Source organism: Cetorhinus maximus, chromosome 28, assembly GCF_964194155.1.
Source record: "Cetorhinus maximus chromosome 28, sCetMax3.hap1.1, whole genome shotgun sequence".
In the NCBI taxonomy this organism is placed as follows: Eukaryota; Metazoa; Chordata; class Chondrichthyes; order Lamniformes; family Cetorhinidae; genus Cetorhinus; species Cetorhinus maximus.
Genome location: NC_135906.1, coordinates 8200642 through 8219817, shown reverse-complemented (window position 1 = coordinate 8219817; position 19176 = coordinate 8200642). Strand labels below are relative to the sequence as shown.

General features: G+C 43.1%; 1 protein-coding gene across 1 annotated transcript in view; it reads right to left on the bottom strand.

Annotated features, from left to right (window-relative positions):
- The window catches only part of atp13a1 (ATPase 13A1), a 95381-nt gene extending 76299 nt beyond the window's left edge, over positions 1–19082 (bottom strand). Inside the window, exons 1-4 of the mRNA XM_078531149.1 lie at positions 18718–19082; positions 8857–8946; positions 7414–7601; positions 3367–3439 (exon numbers count right to left, since the gene is read on the bottom strand). Coding sequence (XP_078387275.1) covers positions 3367–3439; positions 7414–7601; positions 8857–8946; positions 18718–19056 — 690 coding nt within the window. The 5' untranslated portion in view covers positions 19057–19082. The remainder of the gene's footprint in view (positions 1–3366; positions 3440–7413; positions 7602–8856; positions 8947–18717) is intronic.
- Between the last annotated feature and the right edge of the window lie 94 nt (positions 19083–19176).

The following is a 19176-nucleotide window of genomic DNA, read 5'->3' as shown; positions in this document are numbered from 1 at the left end:
TCCTGGAGACTGATGGCAGCTAGTACCAAGGTAGAGTTAGATTTGGCAGTGGGAAGGACATTAACCTCTGCCACCAACCACCCACCACCCCCGCCAAAACTCAAAGCCAACCGGAGATGTGCCTGGGCATATCACCCGGACTCAACATGAAGTCTCCACAAGACAATTTTGGAACTATTTTAGTTGAGTACTTTCATAACCCTTCTACCCTACATCAGCCCCCTACCCAACCCCAGAAACATTTGCGACTGTAGGGTGAACAGAAATCATGCTTTACGCTCCTTTAAGACGGTTAGCAAAATGATTTATACATATTTATTTCACAAACAAAATTCCAATTTATCTGAACGAGAGAGAAACCGCTGCCAGAAGTGGGGAGGATTATTGGATTCCTCCCAAGAATTTGGACAGGCCGACTCTCTTTTTGGCTTTCTGCTCAATGTGATGGACTCTAACTTAGTGCAGAGGAGCAGGTACCATCAGACCTGGAATCAATCGCACAGATTAAAGTGTCTTTTTGCAGGGGGAGAAGCACCTCCTGACACAAAACCCTTTTAACTGCTTCCAGCTTTCACTCAGGGCTGAGGATATATCTTCACTGTGGATGGCTTCAACCAGGAAATTTCTCTTTCATACATGTATGCCCCCAGGCAGAATGTCAGCACTGTCTGCGCACTTTAAATTTCAAGTCTCTTTTACAATAAATAACACGCATTTTAACCAAATGCTGTATAAAGGCCGGCTGACCGATTTACACTACAACCCGTGCAGTGCTGATAGCCAAAGGTAATTTAGTGACAAATGATACACATTTATAATTTCTATTAAGTACAGCTAACTGCTGCTAGCATAACCCCTGTCCCACCATTCAACAGTAAGGTGGACAAGTTGCAGCTGAGGACTGGGATCAATGCTGTTGAGCAAGTTAACTAATATTATGGGAAAGGGTTTATACTAATTTGGCAGGGGGTCGGGCACCAGGATGAAACATTCATGAGGAGAAACAACAAATAGGACGAGAGTAAAGAGTAGTTCAGAATTGGAGGGGGATTAGACAGGGGACTAACGGGAGGAGGGCCAACTTCCATGAGTTGAAGAGGGATCTGGAGCAGGTGAATAGGAATCAAAAATTGGTAAGGAAAACAGTCATTAAATAATGGGAGGACTTCAAAGAGGAGATGGTTCAGGTACAGAATAGACACGAGGGAGGGGGGGGGGGGAAGGGTATACCAAGCCAGAGGTCACTGGATGACTGAAGATATAGAGGCTGAAATAAGACAGAAAAGCCTTTTGTCAAAAATAAGTTAAAAGCACAAAAGAGAACCAAGCTGAATTTAGAAAGGAGAGAAGACCTTAAATAAAAAAGGCAGAAAGAGAATGAGAATAAATTAGCAGCTAAAATAAAAGGGAACCCAAAGTTTCTTTTGAGATTTCTGGAGGCAGAGGACACTGCCGAAGCGCTAAATGAGTATTTCACATCTCATTTCACTAGAGAAGGGGATGCTGCCAATGCAGGAATAAAGTAAGGGGAACAGCAATATTGGATAGAATAAAAATAAAGGGTTACTTAAAATATTGGCAGTACTCGAGATTTATTAGAATGGCACCAGAGTGCCTTCAGTTATCTGGAGACCGGAGCTGTTCTCCTTAACCAAAAGGAGATTTGATAGAGGTGTTCAAAATTATGAATGGTTTAACACAGTAAGGAAGGAAAAACTGTCACCAGGAGCAGAAGAGTCAGTAACTAGAGGACCACAGATTTAAGGTGATTGACAAAAGAACCAGAGCTGACATGAGGAAACTTTTCATTTACAGTGTGTGATCTGAAAGGGTGACAGAAACAGACTCAACAAAAGCATTCAAAAGAGAATTGAACGAACACTTGAAGAAAAAATAAAATACAGACTATAGGGAAAGAGCAGGGAACTGGGATTAATTGGACAGCTCTACCAAACAGCCAACATAAGGATGATGGCCTGAATGGCTTTCTACCATGCTCTATCATTCTATGATTCAAACAGGTATCCCGAGGCAAGTCCTTAGGGAGTTAATATGGAGATTAATGCAAGTTAATAGTAAGCTAGCAACATCTAGATGTATCAAAGTTTCATTACTTGTTTTTTTTTTATTGCTGAAAAAAGACATGTTGAAGCTTTACGTCTTCAATTTTAAACAATGCTAGGCAGTTAACTGTCAGTCACCATCACTGGTACATTCTTCATGGCAACCAATCAGCACTTTCTTCACATACAGTATAAATTGTTGTTTTCCCCTTATATTGGTATTCTTGCGAAGTGTCCTGATGAGTGCAAGACAAAAAGCTTCAACATGTTTCTTTTTTCAGCAATATTCAAGTTCTGTACTACTAAACGACTTAGTTTTTTTAAAAAAAGTGGCTTTACAAATTGGCTGCTGTGCTGAATTTCTTTTTTCTCCCCCGTTTTTGATGGAGAGGTTTGGCCATTATCTAATTGGCCAAATCGCTACGTGAAATGATTATTAGAGGCGAGTTTCGAGAATAATATCATAATGAAGGAATTCACCCAGAGAATGGATGCGCATAGCATTTCCCAAATCATTGCCATTAGAACAAAAAAAACCTCCCCATTTCCAAAAGAATTAAAATACTATTATATCAACTGATACTCGATAGCATGTAAAATCATGGATTTTTAAATGTATTCTTTTCCTTCACAGGCTGTTTTGTAAACTTTCTGCCTGGCTTGCTAAGAGACAGAGCATTGTAGTCTACATGCTGCAAGAGAGACAAAATCCCTCATCTAGAACATGGACTGTAATGGTTCAAGAAGGCAGCGCACCACCACCTCTCTAGGGCAATTAGTGGGGGGGGGGCAACAAAAGTGCTGGGTTATCCAGCGACACCTATGTCCCATGAAAAGAATTTTTAAAAAAATAAAGACTTTTTCGACAGGAGCTCCTTTCCTTTTCCACCTGCCCTCCAATACTGGTTTTCCTAGAGCACTGGGTAAATAACTCCACAGTACAAATGTGAAACCTGTAAATGCACAAATGCAAAACTCCCACATTCCACCCTCAAGCAAAGTTACCATAAAACAGACTGACTAATGATTTATCTCTTTACTGTTTTGGAATCTTATTGTGCAAAATAGTTGCTCCATAATATTCACGATGTAATGTTCACTACATTTCAAAGTAACTCATTGTACTTGTTCTGATGAAAGGTCCTTGATCCGAAACTGTTTCTCTCTCCACAGATGCTCTCTGACCTGAATATTTCTAAGATTTTCTGCTTCGAATTCAGATTTTTTGCATCCACAGTGTTTTGCTTTTGTCATTGTACTCAAAATACTTTGGCATGTTTGAGAGATGGGATAAGGCACTTACCTGGAAGACAAAGAAAGGAGCAGTAGCTCTCTCTTTGAAGAGTTGCATAAACTCAGGAACCACCATTTCAGCCCTGACAAATAAATAAATAAACACTCCTGTTAGAGACAGAGAGGTGCTTTGTCATCAAGTTGCATACAAGGATACACTGGATATTTTTAATACTTGGAGGTGCACATTACTAGTCATCGGTTTTGCAGGAATTACTGCTTGCGTTGATTTTTTAAAAATAATCCTTTATTGCAAAGTTTCTGCCATCCCTTTAGGCAAGCTGAAAGACTCTCAGGCTCACAGGGAAACTAACCCAATCGTACCTAGTAGCTTTGAAACACACAAGATTAGATCAAGCTGCCCTGCCATGCCTGGGTTGGAAGAAGCAGGAAAGAACGTTTTCAGAATTATTATTCTTGAGTATTGCTGAAAGAAGAGACATGTCGAAGCTTTTCATCTTGAACTCATCAGGATACTTTGCAAGAATACCCAAATAAAGGAAAACAACAATTTATACTGCATGGGAAGAGAGGGTTGATTGCTTAGCAAGTGGGCTGTGATTGGTAGAGGCTTTGCCATGGAGAATGCACCAGTGATGGTGACTGACAGTTAACTGCCAAGCATTGTTTCAAATTTAAACCAGGCAGCTTGACCCCCGATTGGTCAAGACATTGCCCTGAGAAATGAGTGCCACTTATTTTGTTTAGCTGAAACAGGCACAATGTGTGTACATGTTTTTTCTGTCTGTAAAGAACAGAGCCCTATGTATTAATATATGTAGCTCCCAGTACACATAAATGTACCACACTGCAAGCCTGACTGTCAATCTTAAATTGGTTGCCAGCCTAATTTTTAGCACATTGAGGATCATTTAGCAAATGTTGTCCAATCACAGAATCACATCTAAAATTGGACACTGTTTTGAGTCTTGCAAACACAGGCCGGTCGGGTGCGATCTGTACCTTCTCCGTTGTAAACAGCGGCTGGGACATGCTGTTGATACAATCTACCAGTCTTTGGGGTGTACGGCCTACATACCTAGCATCACAGTGGCACTGAAATTCATATACCACTGATGTTGCTACTGCATAGCAGCAGCATGAAACAGCTAGCTTCATCTGTTGCTCAAGATTACCCTGGAAGGGCAAGGTAAGGTGGACTGGGCACCTTTCTGTGCTGAAAGTGACAGCCTTAGGCTCGATCATGAGTTTCCGGTATACAGCACGAAATGATCTCACCATGGTAGCCATTATCCCGCAGGATGCCTTTGATACGTCCTATTTCAGCATCAAGCTTGCATGGTGAAAAAATGGCTTGGACCCTATTTACAAGGTTGCTGATAAGATCAATCTTATAGCATGTGGAACTGCAAGAGTCCCAACGTGTATACTGACCAGTGAAGGTAGGCTTCCGGTAGACCGTGGTAGAGAACCCCAGGCAGATTTCTCAACAAGTACGTCGAGGAAGGGGAGCTCATTTGACTGCTCCATTTCAAAGGTGAATCTGTGCGCAGGATGGAGCCCATTAAGACATGTACAGAAATTACTACATGCAGCGGCGGATACAAATATAGCGAATGTATCATCCACATTATTGGAAATATGCGAGGGGCAGGAGATTAAGTGTTATTCCATCGAAGACACGTTTCTCATGGAACCCAACAGAGATGTTTGCGAGACCTGGACCTAGTGGGGATTCCACGGCAATACCATCTATTTGGGCATACACGATGTCATTAAAACTGAACTCAACCGCAAGTTGCCAAGTTCATAAGTTCAATGAATACTGATTCATGCAACGGTGGTGGGTCAAGATCGCCATGATATATTGCTACAGCACAAATATCTATGGCTAAGTGGAATATTGGTGAATAGGCTAGCAATATCAAACGAGCAGATGGACACAGCACTGCTACCAATATGCAAGTCCTGTATGACATTCTCAAATGTGAAGGAATCCATCACCATGTATGTGGAAAGCTTGCTCAAAATTAACGCACAGGGCCATGTTCTTTGCAGGCAGAAAGAACATGTACACACATTGCGTCTGCTTCAGCTAAACAAAATAAGTGACAGCCATTCACTGACTCATTCCTTAGGGCAATGCCTTGACCAATCAGGGTCAAGCTGCCTGGTTTAAATTTGAAACAATGCTTGGCAGTTAATTGTCAGTCACCATTACTGGTACATTCTCCATGTAATACCTCTACCAGAGTCCACTTGCCAACTAATCACATACTCTTTTCACATACAGTATAAATTGTTTTCCCATGTATTAGTATTCTTGTGAAGTATCCTGATGAACGCAAGACAAAAAGCTTCAACGGCTCTTCTTTCAGCAATACGCAAGTTCTGTACTACCAAACGACTAATTATTATTCTAACAAAACCCAGTGTGTCACTTGCCGGAATTCTCCAAAATGCCTACAATCCAGTGGTGCAGAAACCCTTCGCTAGGGAAAGGAGATTTTTTTGGAAAAAATTATGTTGCTCTGAAATGCACTGCCTGAAAAGGAGTAGTGGAAGCAGATTTGGCGGTAACTTTCAAAATGGAATCACTGCCACAGGATCAATGCTAGGTCCTCAGCTATTTACAATTGACATCAATGATTTGTGTGAAGGGACCAAGTGTATGGTGGCTAAATTTGCCGATGACACCAGGATAGGTAGGAAAGTAAGTTTTAGACTCTCTACCTCCTCTTGAGAAAGAGATATGGACAGGTTAAGTGAGCAGACAAAAATCTAGCAGATGGAATATAACGTGGGAAAATGTGAACTTGTCCACTTTGCCAGGAAGAATAGAAAAGCGGTGTGTTCTTTCACTGGAGAGAGGTTTCAGAACTCGGTGGTAGTGGGATCTGGGTGTTCTGGTACAGGAATCACAACATTTGTATGCAGGACTAGCAAGCGATTAGGAAGGAAAATGAAATGTTGGCATTTACTGAAAGGGGAATGGAATATAAAAGGGAAGTTTCATTGAAGCTGTACAGAACATAAGAAATAGGAACAGGAATAAACCATTCGGCCCCTCGAGCCTGCTCCGCCATTCAATAAGATCATGGCTTGTGTTTCGATTTCCACATTCCCATTTGATCTTGGTGAGACCACATCTGGAATACTGTGTACAGTTTTAGTCTCCATATTTGAAAAAAAGATATAATTGTCTTAGAAGCATTTCAGAGGAGGTTCACTTGACTGATTCCTGTGATGATGGGCTTAACTCATGAAGAAAGATTGAACAGTTTGGGCCTATAGGGTAGTTGTCAGGAGGATGTTTCCACTTGTGAGAGAGACTAGAACCAGGGGACACAGTTTAAGAATTAAGGGGTCTACTGTTTAAGGAGATCAGGAGAATTTTTTCTCAAAGGGTCATTAGTATGTGGAACTCTCTTTCCCAGAAAGCAGTGGAGGCTGGGTCATTGAATTTATTCAAGGCAGAGTTGGGCAGATTTTTGATAGACAAGGGAGATAAGGTTTAGGGGGTAGGCCGCAAACTGGAGTTGAGACCACAACCAGATCTAATTAAATGGCAAAGCAGGCTCGAAGGGTTGAATGGTCTATTCCTGTTCCCAAGTCCTATGTTCCCATGTACTTGAAAAGGAGAAATCGGAAGGACTTTGAGAGAAAGAACAGGGAGTTGGGCTAATTGGATAGCTCTTTAAAAGAGTCGACACAGGCTCAATAGGATGAATAGGCTCCTTCTGTGGCGTAAAATTCTACATTGAGTGCATGCTTTCTGTGCCACGACAATACTTTTAACAAGTCTCAGTGTCAAGAAGATAACTTGTCTTGCAGTATCGATTCTGCATTTGATGCAAGATACCATCAAAAAAAATTGGTTCAGTCAATTGATTTCCTGTACCGCTACCTTTCAGCAGCAATATTGTTCACTATAATGAGCAAAATATTGATATAGAAAATAAAATTAATAATACACACAAACCACCAAATTAATTAGTTATTGTTCTAGAGGTGAAGAAATGTATACTGCTGATTACAGAGATGGCATAAGGAGAATGGCACCATCCTTCCTCAGAGTTCAAGCTGCAGTACATACTTGTTTGAGCCATATTTCCTTTCTGCTGCTTCAAGCTCCTTCTCATCCTGGAACCCCTTGGCTGCCTGGTAGAACTGCAGTTGAAAAGTCACTGGGAAAGCCACTGGATGGAACTCTTTTGTATTTTCATCAAACCAGTATTTAATCTTCTGAAACTCAAAAGAGATGGTTTTCTGATGGCTCTCATCCTGCACAAAGAGAGATAAAACTGCTTAAAGGACCAGTATGAGAACGATGGGAATCAGGGTTGCAGCACGAGTCAGAATATAAAGACGAGAAAGGGCCAGTCTACTGAGCTGGGACTCTAAATGAACCACCAGGAACCTAATTGGCAACTAATCGCTCCCCTCTAAACCCTCCACATAGTTCACACCCTTACACTTTGTGTGCTGTTCTCTACGCCCGTTGCGATGGATGAATGCCTCTATGGCGAATGTGATATAAAAACAGTACTTAAGTGAAGACTATGGTGCACTGTAAAACATCAGTATAACCTCTTCACTTATGCCCCTCTCTTCAGACGATTCATCCCAATGTTCTACTTGCTGTTTAAATTGCTTGTCAATATGCAAAGTTCGACCAAACAATTTAACTCCGACTGACCGAGTTTGGGGTTAATTAACAATTGAACTTTATTAAAAGGTCATAAAAAGGATGCATTCTACCTCAGTAGCAGAACAATATTGTACTAGAATCTAATAATTTGCATTTTTTTCTTAAAATCTTGTGATCTATGATCAAAATATTAATGTAGATATCTTTACAATTTAAACATGCATTAAAATTGCTTGCAAGAAATGCAGGCATTAGAGACATAAGTGAATCAACAGCATTAGAAAATCTGAACCATTTTTGTTAAAACAAAAGGTTTCATTTTAAGGAGAGCTCTGATGAAAGGTCACAACATGAAATATTAAATTTGTTTCTCTCTCCACAGATGCTGTCAAACTTGCTGAGCATTTCCAGTTTTTATTTCCGATTTCCAGCATCCGCAGTATTTTGCACGTTTCATTTTAACAGGTTATTTGTGCCTAGATTTATGGCACAGTAGGGTGTCTATACACACTACTCCTCCTCATTGTCCCAGTAGCACCCACTGTTGTCATCCACCATAACCTTTGTCCTTTAATCACTCCTCCTCGTCATCCCATCTCTTTTTGTTTCTTCCCTGCCCCTTTTCCCCAGCCTGAATTTGTTTAAAATCTGTTCATCTTCCGGTTCTGACGAAAAGGTCATCAACCCGAAACGTTAACTGTTTCTCTCTGCACAGATGCTGCCTAACCTGCTGAGTGTTTCCAGCATTTTCTGGTTTCACTTCAGATTTCCAGCATCCGTAGTATTTTGCTTTTGCAATTTAAATAAGTTGGGTTTCCTGGAAACCGAGAACACCTTCGGCCTTGTGCGTGATTGAAGAGCTCCCGCTGGCGGGGATCTGCTGCGTACCTGGTCATGCTGGAGCGCCACCAGTTCAGGGGACCCATTGTTGGGCGTTGGGACCACCTTGGCCCAGGCAGCTTTGATGGGGTTGGGCTCCTGCAGCACATGGAAACAAAACAGGTTATAATCCAGGTACACTCAAGCTCTCCTGTGCATCTCAAACCATTCAGCAAGCTCATAAGGACACATTTTCATGAGTCTGGGGAAGCACCACAAGTTCCAAGCATTCATGTCCGGGAATGTTTTAAACAGTAATCTAAAACAAAAAAATTGTTGTAATAGTCAGCCTGCCCACTCTCCTCCCCCTCTATTCTTATTATTTCATAGAAACACAGGAATTTCTTGAGGTAAAAAGATTTAACGTTCATCTAGTTGACCTTCCACAATCCTGGTGGACGCGTGATACAATGATAATGGAGTTGTTGATTAATCACAATCAGTCTCTATTAATGAGTCTTCAACAGGCCCAGGCATGAGCTGAGCAAATCTAGTGGCAATCAGCTTTGGGACCATGGGTCCAAAGTCACTTGTTCCTCCCAAACATGCTACACTCACCTCACGTCAAGTCTCAAATTACTCAGATCCTGAATCGCAAAATGCTACTTTCTGAACAATCTGATGTCAAACCCTTTCCCACTTCCATCCCGATGCCAAACACTCTCCTGCCTAGATACCTACCAGCCCCACCCCCAGCCTCTCCCCTGCCACCTCTCCCATTCTGATAACACCCACAGAATCACTGAATTATTATGGACTAGAAGGAGTCTGCACCCATCACAGTACCAAAAAAGTTAACAGGAGATGGGGATGCAGTAATCATTACAGATGCACTTGATTGAATGGTTGTAATTCATAGTTTCAATGGAAAGATAACCTGGGGCAAGGAGGGGAAGGGAGGCAGAAAGCACCCAGCCCCTCGCAAAGTCAATGTATAGAAAGAGTTAATGTACTGTGGACACCACTCAGAAAGTGACCCTAAATCTAACCATGCCACACTGTGATCAACACACTCGGATATGTGGTTCCTGCACTGGGTTTATCAGTCATCACTTGACTTACCACAGGACCCAAGAAACTTTTATGATGAAGATAATCCTCGTGAGACAGGGCTGCTCTATATAACAGCATTAACCTCCTCAGGGTCGAGGAGCACTCAGTCAGTCTGGCACCCAGCTCACAGCTTTTGGCAACTGGACACCTTGGTACAGTCCAATCTATCGAGCAGGTGCATCCACACCAATTTGATTCTTACACTATACATGATGATAAGCTCATAACAGGCTGTAGCAATGAATTAACTCCCATAGTTAAAAGTGCAAACAGCTGATTGGAGCTGCACAAAGTCTCCACTTTCCAACACGTTACTACAGAGTATGCTCATGACAATGGTTAGGACATATAAAGCCATCAGGCTATTATCTGAATGGATAGTACAGGGGCTCACCAAGGGATTAGGGGTAAAGGATAATTATTCAGCTTGGAGGAATATAGAGAGCAGCGTTGCACAAGGATCAATGCTGGGAGTCACTGTCAGTCGTTTATTTGAAAACATATGAAAACGACATCCAACTTGGAGGTAAAGCTAACAGAGAAAGAATGCAACCCAATACGTGAAGACATTAGAAAATCACAGGCAGCCAGTTAAGTGGCAAATGAACTTTAACATAAGTAAGTGGTGAGGTGATGCACTTTGGTGGGAAAAACAAACCTCACCTAAACCTTAGAAAATAAAACAAACTGAATAGATGGAACAGCAAACCAGCGAAAGCAGAACTGCAGGACATCAAAGCAATTCAAAATACTAACAAAGCACTCGATTTATTTCTGGGGGGTGTAGAATTCAAAAGTGATGCAATTATGTTAAACTTGTGCAGGACTAGAATGGTTTCAGGATTGAGGAATTTTAGCTACAAGGTTAGATTGGGAATGCTGGGATTGTTCTCCTTGAAGCAAAGGAGATTTTATATTAATGCAAAAGATTATGACAGGTTTAGATAAGTTAGACAAAGAAAAGCCATTCCCCTTAGCTGAATGTACAAGGTCAAGGTACATGGTTTTAATCTTTGGGCCAGAGATGCAGGGTGATAAGAGGAAGATTTGTTTTTTTTTAAACTCAGCAAGTGGTAATAATCTGAAATTACTTCAAAGGAGGCGGAGGCGGAGGCAGAGACAATCAATGATTTCAAAAGGAAATTGGATTGGCACTTGAGGGAAATAAATTTGCAGGGCCATGGGGATGCAACCTGGGAATGGGACTGACTGGACTGCTCTATAGAGAGCCTGTATGGACACGATGGGTCGAATGGCCTCCTGTGCTGTGACGTCTGTACGATCCTTGTCAGGCTGCACTGAAAGAGTACTATGCACAGTTCTGATTTCCACACAATAGAAAGAGAGCTCAGAAACACGGTAGCAAGTGCAAAAGAGATTGACAAGGGTGAAAGCAGAAATGAGAGTTTACGGCCATTAGGAAAGGTTGGGGCTTTTTTCGTTAGAAAATACAGGAGTTAGAGGAGACCCGAGGGACTTTCTATCACAGAAAGTGACTGAGGCAAGAATATTTTCAAAAGGAAACTAGACAAATATAGGAGAGAAAGGGGAATTGAAAAATTTGCTGCAAGGTTAAGAAGAAGTAAACGGAATGGAAGATGGATGACCTGTGAGAAGTATAAACACCAGTACAGACTGCTGGGGCTGAACAGCCTGTTTCTATGCTGTATATTCTATATATTTCTACGTAGTTAATATCCCATTGAAGTGGCTTGAAGGCCTGACTTTCCTTGAAATAAGCAGAGTTTTTAAAGTGCTAAGCACCTAAATGCCCAAAATAGTCCGCACTCTATACACATTTTAAGTGGCACCTTTAATTGACTCCTAGGATAGTGACAGACTGCCAGTGTTATTTTCCGGATATAGGTAGCTGTCCCTAATAAGCATGGATGGCACATTTAAGAAACATGCTAAATGAAACAATAATTTCCTCAGACTCCACACCCAATTATTGCAGCAATATCACCGACTGATGCAACACAGGGGATTATCTTCCCATCACGTTCCTGCAGCAGGACATGAAACTGTCCAACAGATCATACTCAGCTCTCAATACTTAGACTCTTCTAATAGGTATCCATTTTGGCCAAAGCAGCGACAGTTTGGATTAGGCAATCAACATCAAATTTTCTTTTTATTTGGAGTGGGAGGAAGATCAAGAACAAAAATGTTGGATTTGTTGAAATAAGATCAAGTATGAGTAGTAAACTATAGTTGCTAGAGGATTTGTTTTTGTGGGTAAATTTGGTCTTGGGGTGTGGGCATTGCTGGCAAGGTCAACATTTGGAGCCCATCCCTAATTGCCCTTGAACTGAGTGATTTGCTCGGCCATTTCAGAAGGCAGTTAAAAGTCAACCACATTGCTGTGGATCTGGAGATACCTGAAGGCAGACTGGATAAAGACAGCAGACTCCTTCCCCTGAAGGACATCAGTGAGCCGATCCAGTACTTTCATGATCATTATTGAGACTAGCATTTTATTCCAGATTTACTAATCGAATTTAAATTCCCCCAGATGCCCTGGTGGGATCTGAACTCGTCCCCTCAGCATTAGCCTGGGCCTTTGGATTACTCATCCAGTAACCTAGCCACTACGCTACTGGGTCCCACTGCTTGCAAAAAAGTGATTCAAATAATAACACATACAGTAACCAAAGTCATTCAAACATGAATCAAATATGAAAAGATTGACAAGTGGATTAGGAGATTCTGACTAGCATAACTATTTTAGAAGCATAGAAGTCTCCAGCACAGAACATTGCCATTCAGCCCATCAGGTCTTTGCTGGTTCTTTACTAGAACAATTCAAAACAAATCCCACTGTCCTGCCTTCTCTCCTATAGCTGAATATTGTCCTTTACTTCATCAGTTCGTCTAATTTTATCTTCAAAGATGCAACGGACTCTGTTTCAACCATCTCACAACAAAGCATTCCATTCAAAGTTGATCACCACTCACCGACAACTCCCCAACCAGAGGAAAGAGAGTGAATAGGGAAAAACTATGTAATTTTAAAAACCTCTATTCCTTGCTCCAGCAAAAATATGCCCAGTTTCTCAAATCTCATAACTATAGTTCCTCATCCCTAGCGTCATACTGGTGAATCAGTCCACTCTCCACGGTTTTCAAATCCTTTCCATAAAGGTCGCTTTGGGCGGGGGGGGGGGGTGCCCAAAACATCACATAGTCTCCAACTGTGGTCACTTCCTAACCACATACAAATTTTTCATAACCTCTTTGCTATTTGTACAATCCAAATGCTAATGGTGGGTTTGAGGAGGGGTTGGTAATTAAGGCTTAATCTACCTACAATCTCTCTTTCAAAGAACTTTACATTTATCCCTGGCCCACCTCAACCTCCCTTCCGGTCTCGCAGATCCAGGAAGAATGTATTGCCACACATTTCACTTCAAATTGTATGTCATCTGTAGCTCCACTCCACTAAGCAATGTATTCCCTGCTGAAATCCATAGTCTCACTCGCTGCTGGCCAAGCTCCCTTTGATGTGGTCAGAAATCACACCCAGTGTCCCAGTTCACATCACTTAAATGCAACAAGTAATTGTACAGGGCCATTAATATAATTAAACATCCTAATGCTCATCACTATAACAGGAAACATGACATTTGAGCCAGATAAGGAGATATTAGGGCAGGTGGCCAAAAGCTTGTTCAAAGAAGTAGCCTTCGGGGGGCATCTTAAAGGTGGAAAGAGAAGTAGGGAAATGGTGAGGTTCGGGGAGATCTCCAAAGCTTAGGGTCCAGGGAACAAAGGCATGGCCACCATAGGTGGTGGGATTAAAATGGAGGGTGGTCAAGAGGCCAGAATTAGAGGAGTGCATATATCCCGCATGGGCCCCAGTTATGGCTGTCTCTTTATGGGGTATGTGGAACATTCCTTGTTCCAGTCCTACTCCAGTCCTCTCCCACAACTCTTTCTCCAGTACATCGCTGACTGCTTCGGTGCTGCTTCATGCTCTTCTCCGGACCTGGAAAAATTTATTAATTTTGCTTCCAATTTCCACCCCTCCATCATTTTCACATGGTTTATCTCTGACACTTCCCTTCCTTGACCTCTCTGTCTCAATTTCTGGTGATAGTCTGTCCACCAATATTCATTACAAGCCTACCGACTCCCATAGCTACCTTGACTACAGCTCCTCACACCCCGCTTCCTGTAAGGGCTCCATCCCATTCTCTCAGTTCCTTCGCCTCCGTCGCATCTGTTCTGACGATGCCACTTTCAAAAACAGTTCCTCTGACGTGTCTTCCTTCTTCCTTAACCGAGGTTTTCCACCCACGGTGGTTGACAGGGCCCTCAACCATGTCCGGCCCATCTCCCGCGCATCCGCCCTCACATCTTCCCCTCCCTCCCAGAACCTTGATAGGGTCCCCCTTGTCCTCACTCATCACCCCACCAGCCTCTGCATTCAAAGGATCATCCTCCACCATTTCCACCAACTCCAGCATGATGCCACCACCAAACACATCTTCCCTTCACCCCCCCAGGTGGCATTCCACAGGGATCATTCCCTCTGGGACACCCTGGTCCACTCCTCCATCACCCCTACACCTCAACCCTCTCCCACGGCACCTTCCCATGTAACCGCAGAGGGTGCAACACCTACCCCTTTACTTCCCCCCTCCTCACCGTCCAAGGGTCCAAACACTCCTTTCAAATGAAGCAGCATTTTACTTGCACTTCCCTCAATTTAGTCTACTACATTCACTGCTCCCAATACGGTTTCCTCTACATTGAAGAGACCAAACGCAGACTGGGTGACCGCTTTGCAGAACACCTTCAGTCTGACCTCCCTGTCACTTGCCATTTCAACACACCACCCTGCTCTCATGCCCACATGTCCGTCCTTGGCCTACTGCAATGTTCCAGTGAAGCTCAACGCAAACTGGAGGAACAGCACCTCATCTTCCGACTAGGTACTTTACAGCCTTCTGGACTGAACATTGAGTTCAATAACTTTAGATCATGAACTGTCTCCTCCATCCCCACCCCCTTTGCAATCCCCCTTTTTTCCAATAATTTATAAAGATTTTTCTTTTCCCACCTATTTCCATTATTTTTAAATGTATTTCCATCCATTGTTTTATTTCTACCTTTTAGCCTATTTCGATCCCTTCCCCTCACCCCACCCCCACTAGGGCTATCTGTCCCTTGCTCGTCCTGCTTTCTACCCTTAATGTCACCATTAGCACATTTCTTAGCTAATATCACCACCGTCAACAACTCTTTATCCTTTTGTCTATGACATCTTTCGGCAATCTCCACCTATCACTGGCCCTCTATCCAGCTCTACCTGTCCCACCCCCTCCCCTTAAACCAGCTTATATTTCACCTCTTTTCTATTTTTCCTTAGTTCTGGTGAAGAGTCATTCGGACCCGAAACGTTAACTGTGTTCCTCTCCGCAGATGCTGTCAGACCTGCTGAGTTTTTCCAGGTAATTTTGTTTTTGTTTCGGATTTCCAGCATCCGCAGTTTTTTGCTTTTATATCCCCAAGGGTTGTGGGGATAGAGGACATTACGGGGATAGGGAAGTGCAAGGTCATGGAGGGATTTAAAAACAAGGATGAGAATTTCTTAAAAAATTGAGGCCTTGCTTATCGGGAGCCAATGTAGGTCAGTGATCACAGGAGTGATACGTGAATGGGACCTAGTGCAAGTAAGGACACGGGCAGCAGAGTTTTGGATGACCTCAAGTTTACAGAAGGTAAAATGGGGGAGGCCAGCCAGGAGTGCATTAGAATACTCGAGTGCGAGTTACTAAAGGCATGGAGGAGGGTTTCAGCAGATGTGCTAAGGAAAGGGTGAAGTCAGGCGACGTTAGAGAGGTGGAAACAGGGATTCTTAATAATGGCGCAGACAAGTGGTCAAAAGCTCAGCTCGGGGTCATATATAACACCAAGGTTGCAAACAGTCTGGTTCAGCCTCAGACAGCTGCCAGGAGGTGCTGCTACATTTCTTTTCATACTGCTTATCTAGGTATTTATGACAAGCCTCATTAAAAAAAAACATGTTGTCAAATCAGAAAATTCTATCTATGTAGCCACTTCATAAAAAAGACTAATAAATTCGTTAAACAACTAGCACTAAATTCAAATTAGTCCTTAATAAAACCAATGGAATTGAAGTGAAAAAGACCAGTGACTTGCAGAAGCAAGATTTTGGTCTGCAATTGGAAAAAGCTCTCTTGAACAGAAAGTAAAATAAATGCTGAATGGAGGTGGTTGGTCAAATGCCAGCTGAAGGCCTGTATTTATAAGCATAGTGCATTGCAATGTATTCATTGATCCAATGAACCACACACACATTCCTATCTGTCCACAAGTTAAGCAAAATCTAGGCTGACACTTCACTGCAGTGACGAGGGAGTGATGCACTGCTGGAGGTGTTGTCTCTTAGGCAGAGGCTCCCTCATGTGAACATGAAAGGTGGTATTATTTCAAAGAAGAGCAGAAGCATCCTCCATGGTGCCCTGGTCAATACTTAATCGCTCAAGTAAGGTCTAAAAATGAAGATTATCTGATTATTATCACATTGCTGTTTGTGGGGCCTTCCTATATATAAGGTGGCTGCCATGTTCTTATGTTGCAACAATATCTGCATTTCAAAAAGTACTTAATTGTCTGTAAAGCAGGTTGGGACAGACAGCCTGAAACGTGCTATTCTTTTCTTTATCAGAGTACAATCAAACGACATATTGGAAGCTCTGTTTATAGAAGATCCAGAATTCTGTCAGCCAACTGAACAAAAAAGGTTCAAATCCAAAGAACGTGCTTCTTTCATCATAAAACTCTGCTCAAAAAACTTTACACCAAAGAAAACCTTGCATACAGAAGTACAGAGAACAATGCTTAAATCTCAGAATGATCAAGGGCCTTTGAATATTTCACAAGCTAAAGATGGAATGCTATTCACAAACCATCCCTGTTTAGTCATCTGATGGAGACAGTAAAATTACAGGAATCTATGTCACCACTCCAAGCTTGTGTTCTCCACTTGGGTGGAGGTGACAATACAATCTACCCTCTAGCCAAAGTTGCTGAACTCAAAAGATCAGGTAATTTGAACTAAAATTGTGCAAAAATGGCACTTATGAAGTTTTGTTTAAATTTTTTCAACAGCTTGGAACATTATTGGAATGAACAAACCTTTAATCACTGAACAGAAGCAACAGGTAGTATACTCTACATGCACTGCTCACTTACACAAACCCTTACAACGCTACTTTATTTTGCTGTGAATGAGCAGAAAGAACATTATGCTTAAATCCTTGATGCTAGGCGTACCAGCATTGTACATAAAAAATCCTGAACTTAAATCCACCAATGTTGAATATTAACCAGTTACTAACGTTGACAATAAAGATGAGATTTATCCAGAGCTTACATTGTGACCAAATAGTGAGGCTAGAAGATAGATAATCAGACATGTCTCAAGTGAAGAGAGGAGTACAACAGGAGTACTGTTGCTAAAACGTACAGAGAACAACTATTCAGAGAACTACTGCAGAGGCAAAAATTATAGGCAAGAACGTAAACTTGCAGTACGCTGACAACACAGCATGGCTTGGAGAATAAGAGGCAAAATATCAGAGATCAGGTAAAATCTAGAAGTTTAGAATCTGGATTGAGTATGAACACCAAAAAGACAAAAACAATGGTAGTTATAAGGAATACATTAGAAGATGCTAGAGTGAAGATTGAAGTGGATGGACAATGGAACAAGCAGACAGGTTTGTCTATTTAGGACAAGCAACAACAGAAGATGGTTGGATCAGATGTAGTCGTTGGAAGGATAGAGACAACTAGAGTAATTTTGTGAAGATTAAGGATGTGTTAACAAGGAAATTCATAAGATGGGGCATTCCACCCACTTTCCTTCTGCCTCAGAAACTTGGACAATAAGTAAAGATCAGCAGAAGAAAATAGAGACCGTTGAAATGTGGATGCTATGACGCATGGCAAAAATTTCATGTACAGATCATAAGGCAACAAAGAGGTAAATGAAATTGCAAGAGTGAAAACAACGCTAAAAAGTGACATCCAGAAAAGAAAATGTCAGCATCTCAGCCACTTGATCAGGGCTGAAAAGCTACTGAGATCTCGACTGGAGAGCAAAGTGGAGGGCAGCAGAAACAGGACGCGACCTCAGCGTAGTTGGATGAAGGACATCACAGAGTGGTTTGCAGACAAGCAGTGGATGTGTGAGAATTGCACAAGACAACAGGTGTGAATATACCATGACAGCAGATCTCCTGGATAAGGAGTGGCTACAAACTGCAGCAACCAGTTACACCCACACTATATATCCACAGTCCCTGTATCCAGGTATACCCAATTCATCCACTCCTAATCCCAGTACTTAACCGAGATCTGCCCGGGCTGGTCTATTTCCAATCCCCACGCCTGGGCTGGTCTATTCCCAATCCCAGTACCCAGGCTGGCTTGATCCCAATCCCTTTCTATTCCCAATACCAGGGAGTACCTGGACTGTCTATTCCCAATCCTAGCACTGTACCAGTGTATCTGCCCAGGCTGGTCTATCCCCAGTGCCTGTCCCTGGGCTGTACTGATCCCAGTCCCTGTCCCAGTCTTGTTCCTGTCCAATCCCTTTCCCTGTCCAATCCCTGCTCTTTCCCAATCCAATCCCAGTCCATTTCACAGTGCATTCCCAGTCTGTCCTTTTCCCAGTCCAAATCCCAGTGCATTCCCCAACCCCGGTCCATTCCCCAACCCCGGTCCATTCCCCAACCCCGGTCCATTCCCGGGTCCAGCCCCGGCGCGAGGACGCGCTCTCACCTTCGTGCACGTCAGCAGGCAGTGCGCGTGCACGGACCAGTGTCCGGACAGCACGGTGAGGATGTGCGCGATGCCGATCACGGCCAGGGCGATGAGGCCGGCCTCCGGGTACTGGCTCACCCCGTACTCGCACACCCACAGGTAGAGCCAGGCGGCGTACAGCGCCGCGAACGGCCCCAGGGTGCCGTGGAGGAGCAGCGGCCGGCGCCGGTACAGCGACACGCTCTGCACCAGCTCCTCGCCGAAGGCGGCCACCCCGCTCGGCCTGGCCTCTGAGTCCAGCTCCGGCTTGTCCATGGCCGCAGGCCCGACACGGTGACGCTGCACAGCAACCGGCATCCCCGCCCACGTGACCCCGGCCTGGCAACCGCCGCTTCCGGTTCAGGTCGCCCACCCCCCCAACCCTCCCCCCTTAGCAACCAGCACTTCCGCTGATAGAAAATAGCCGCGAAAAAAAAA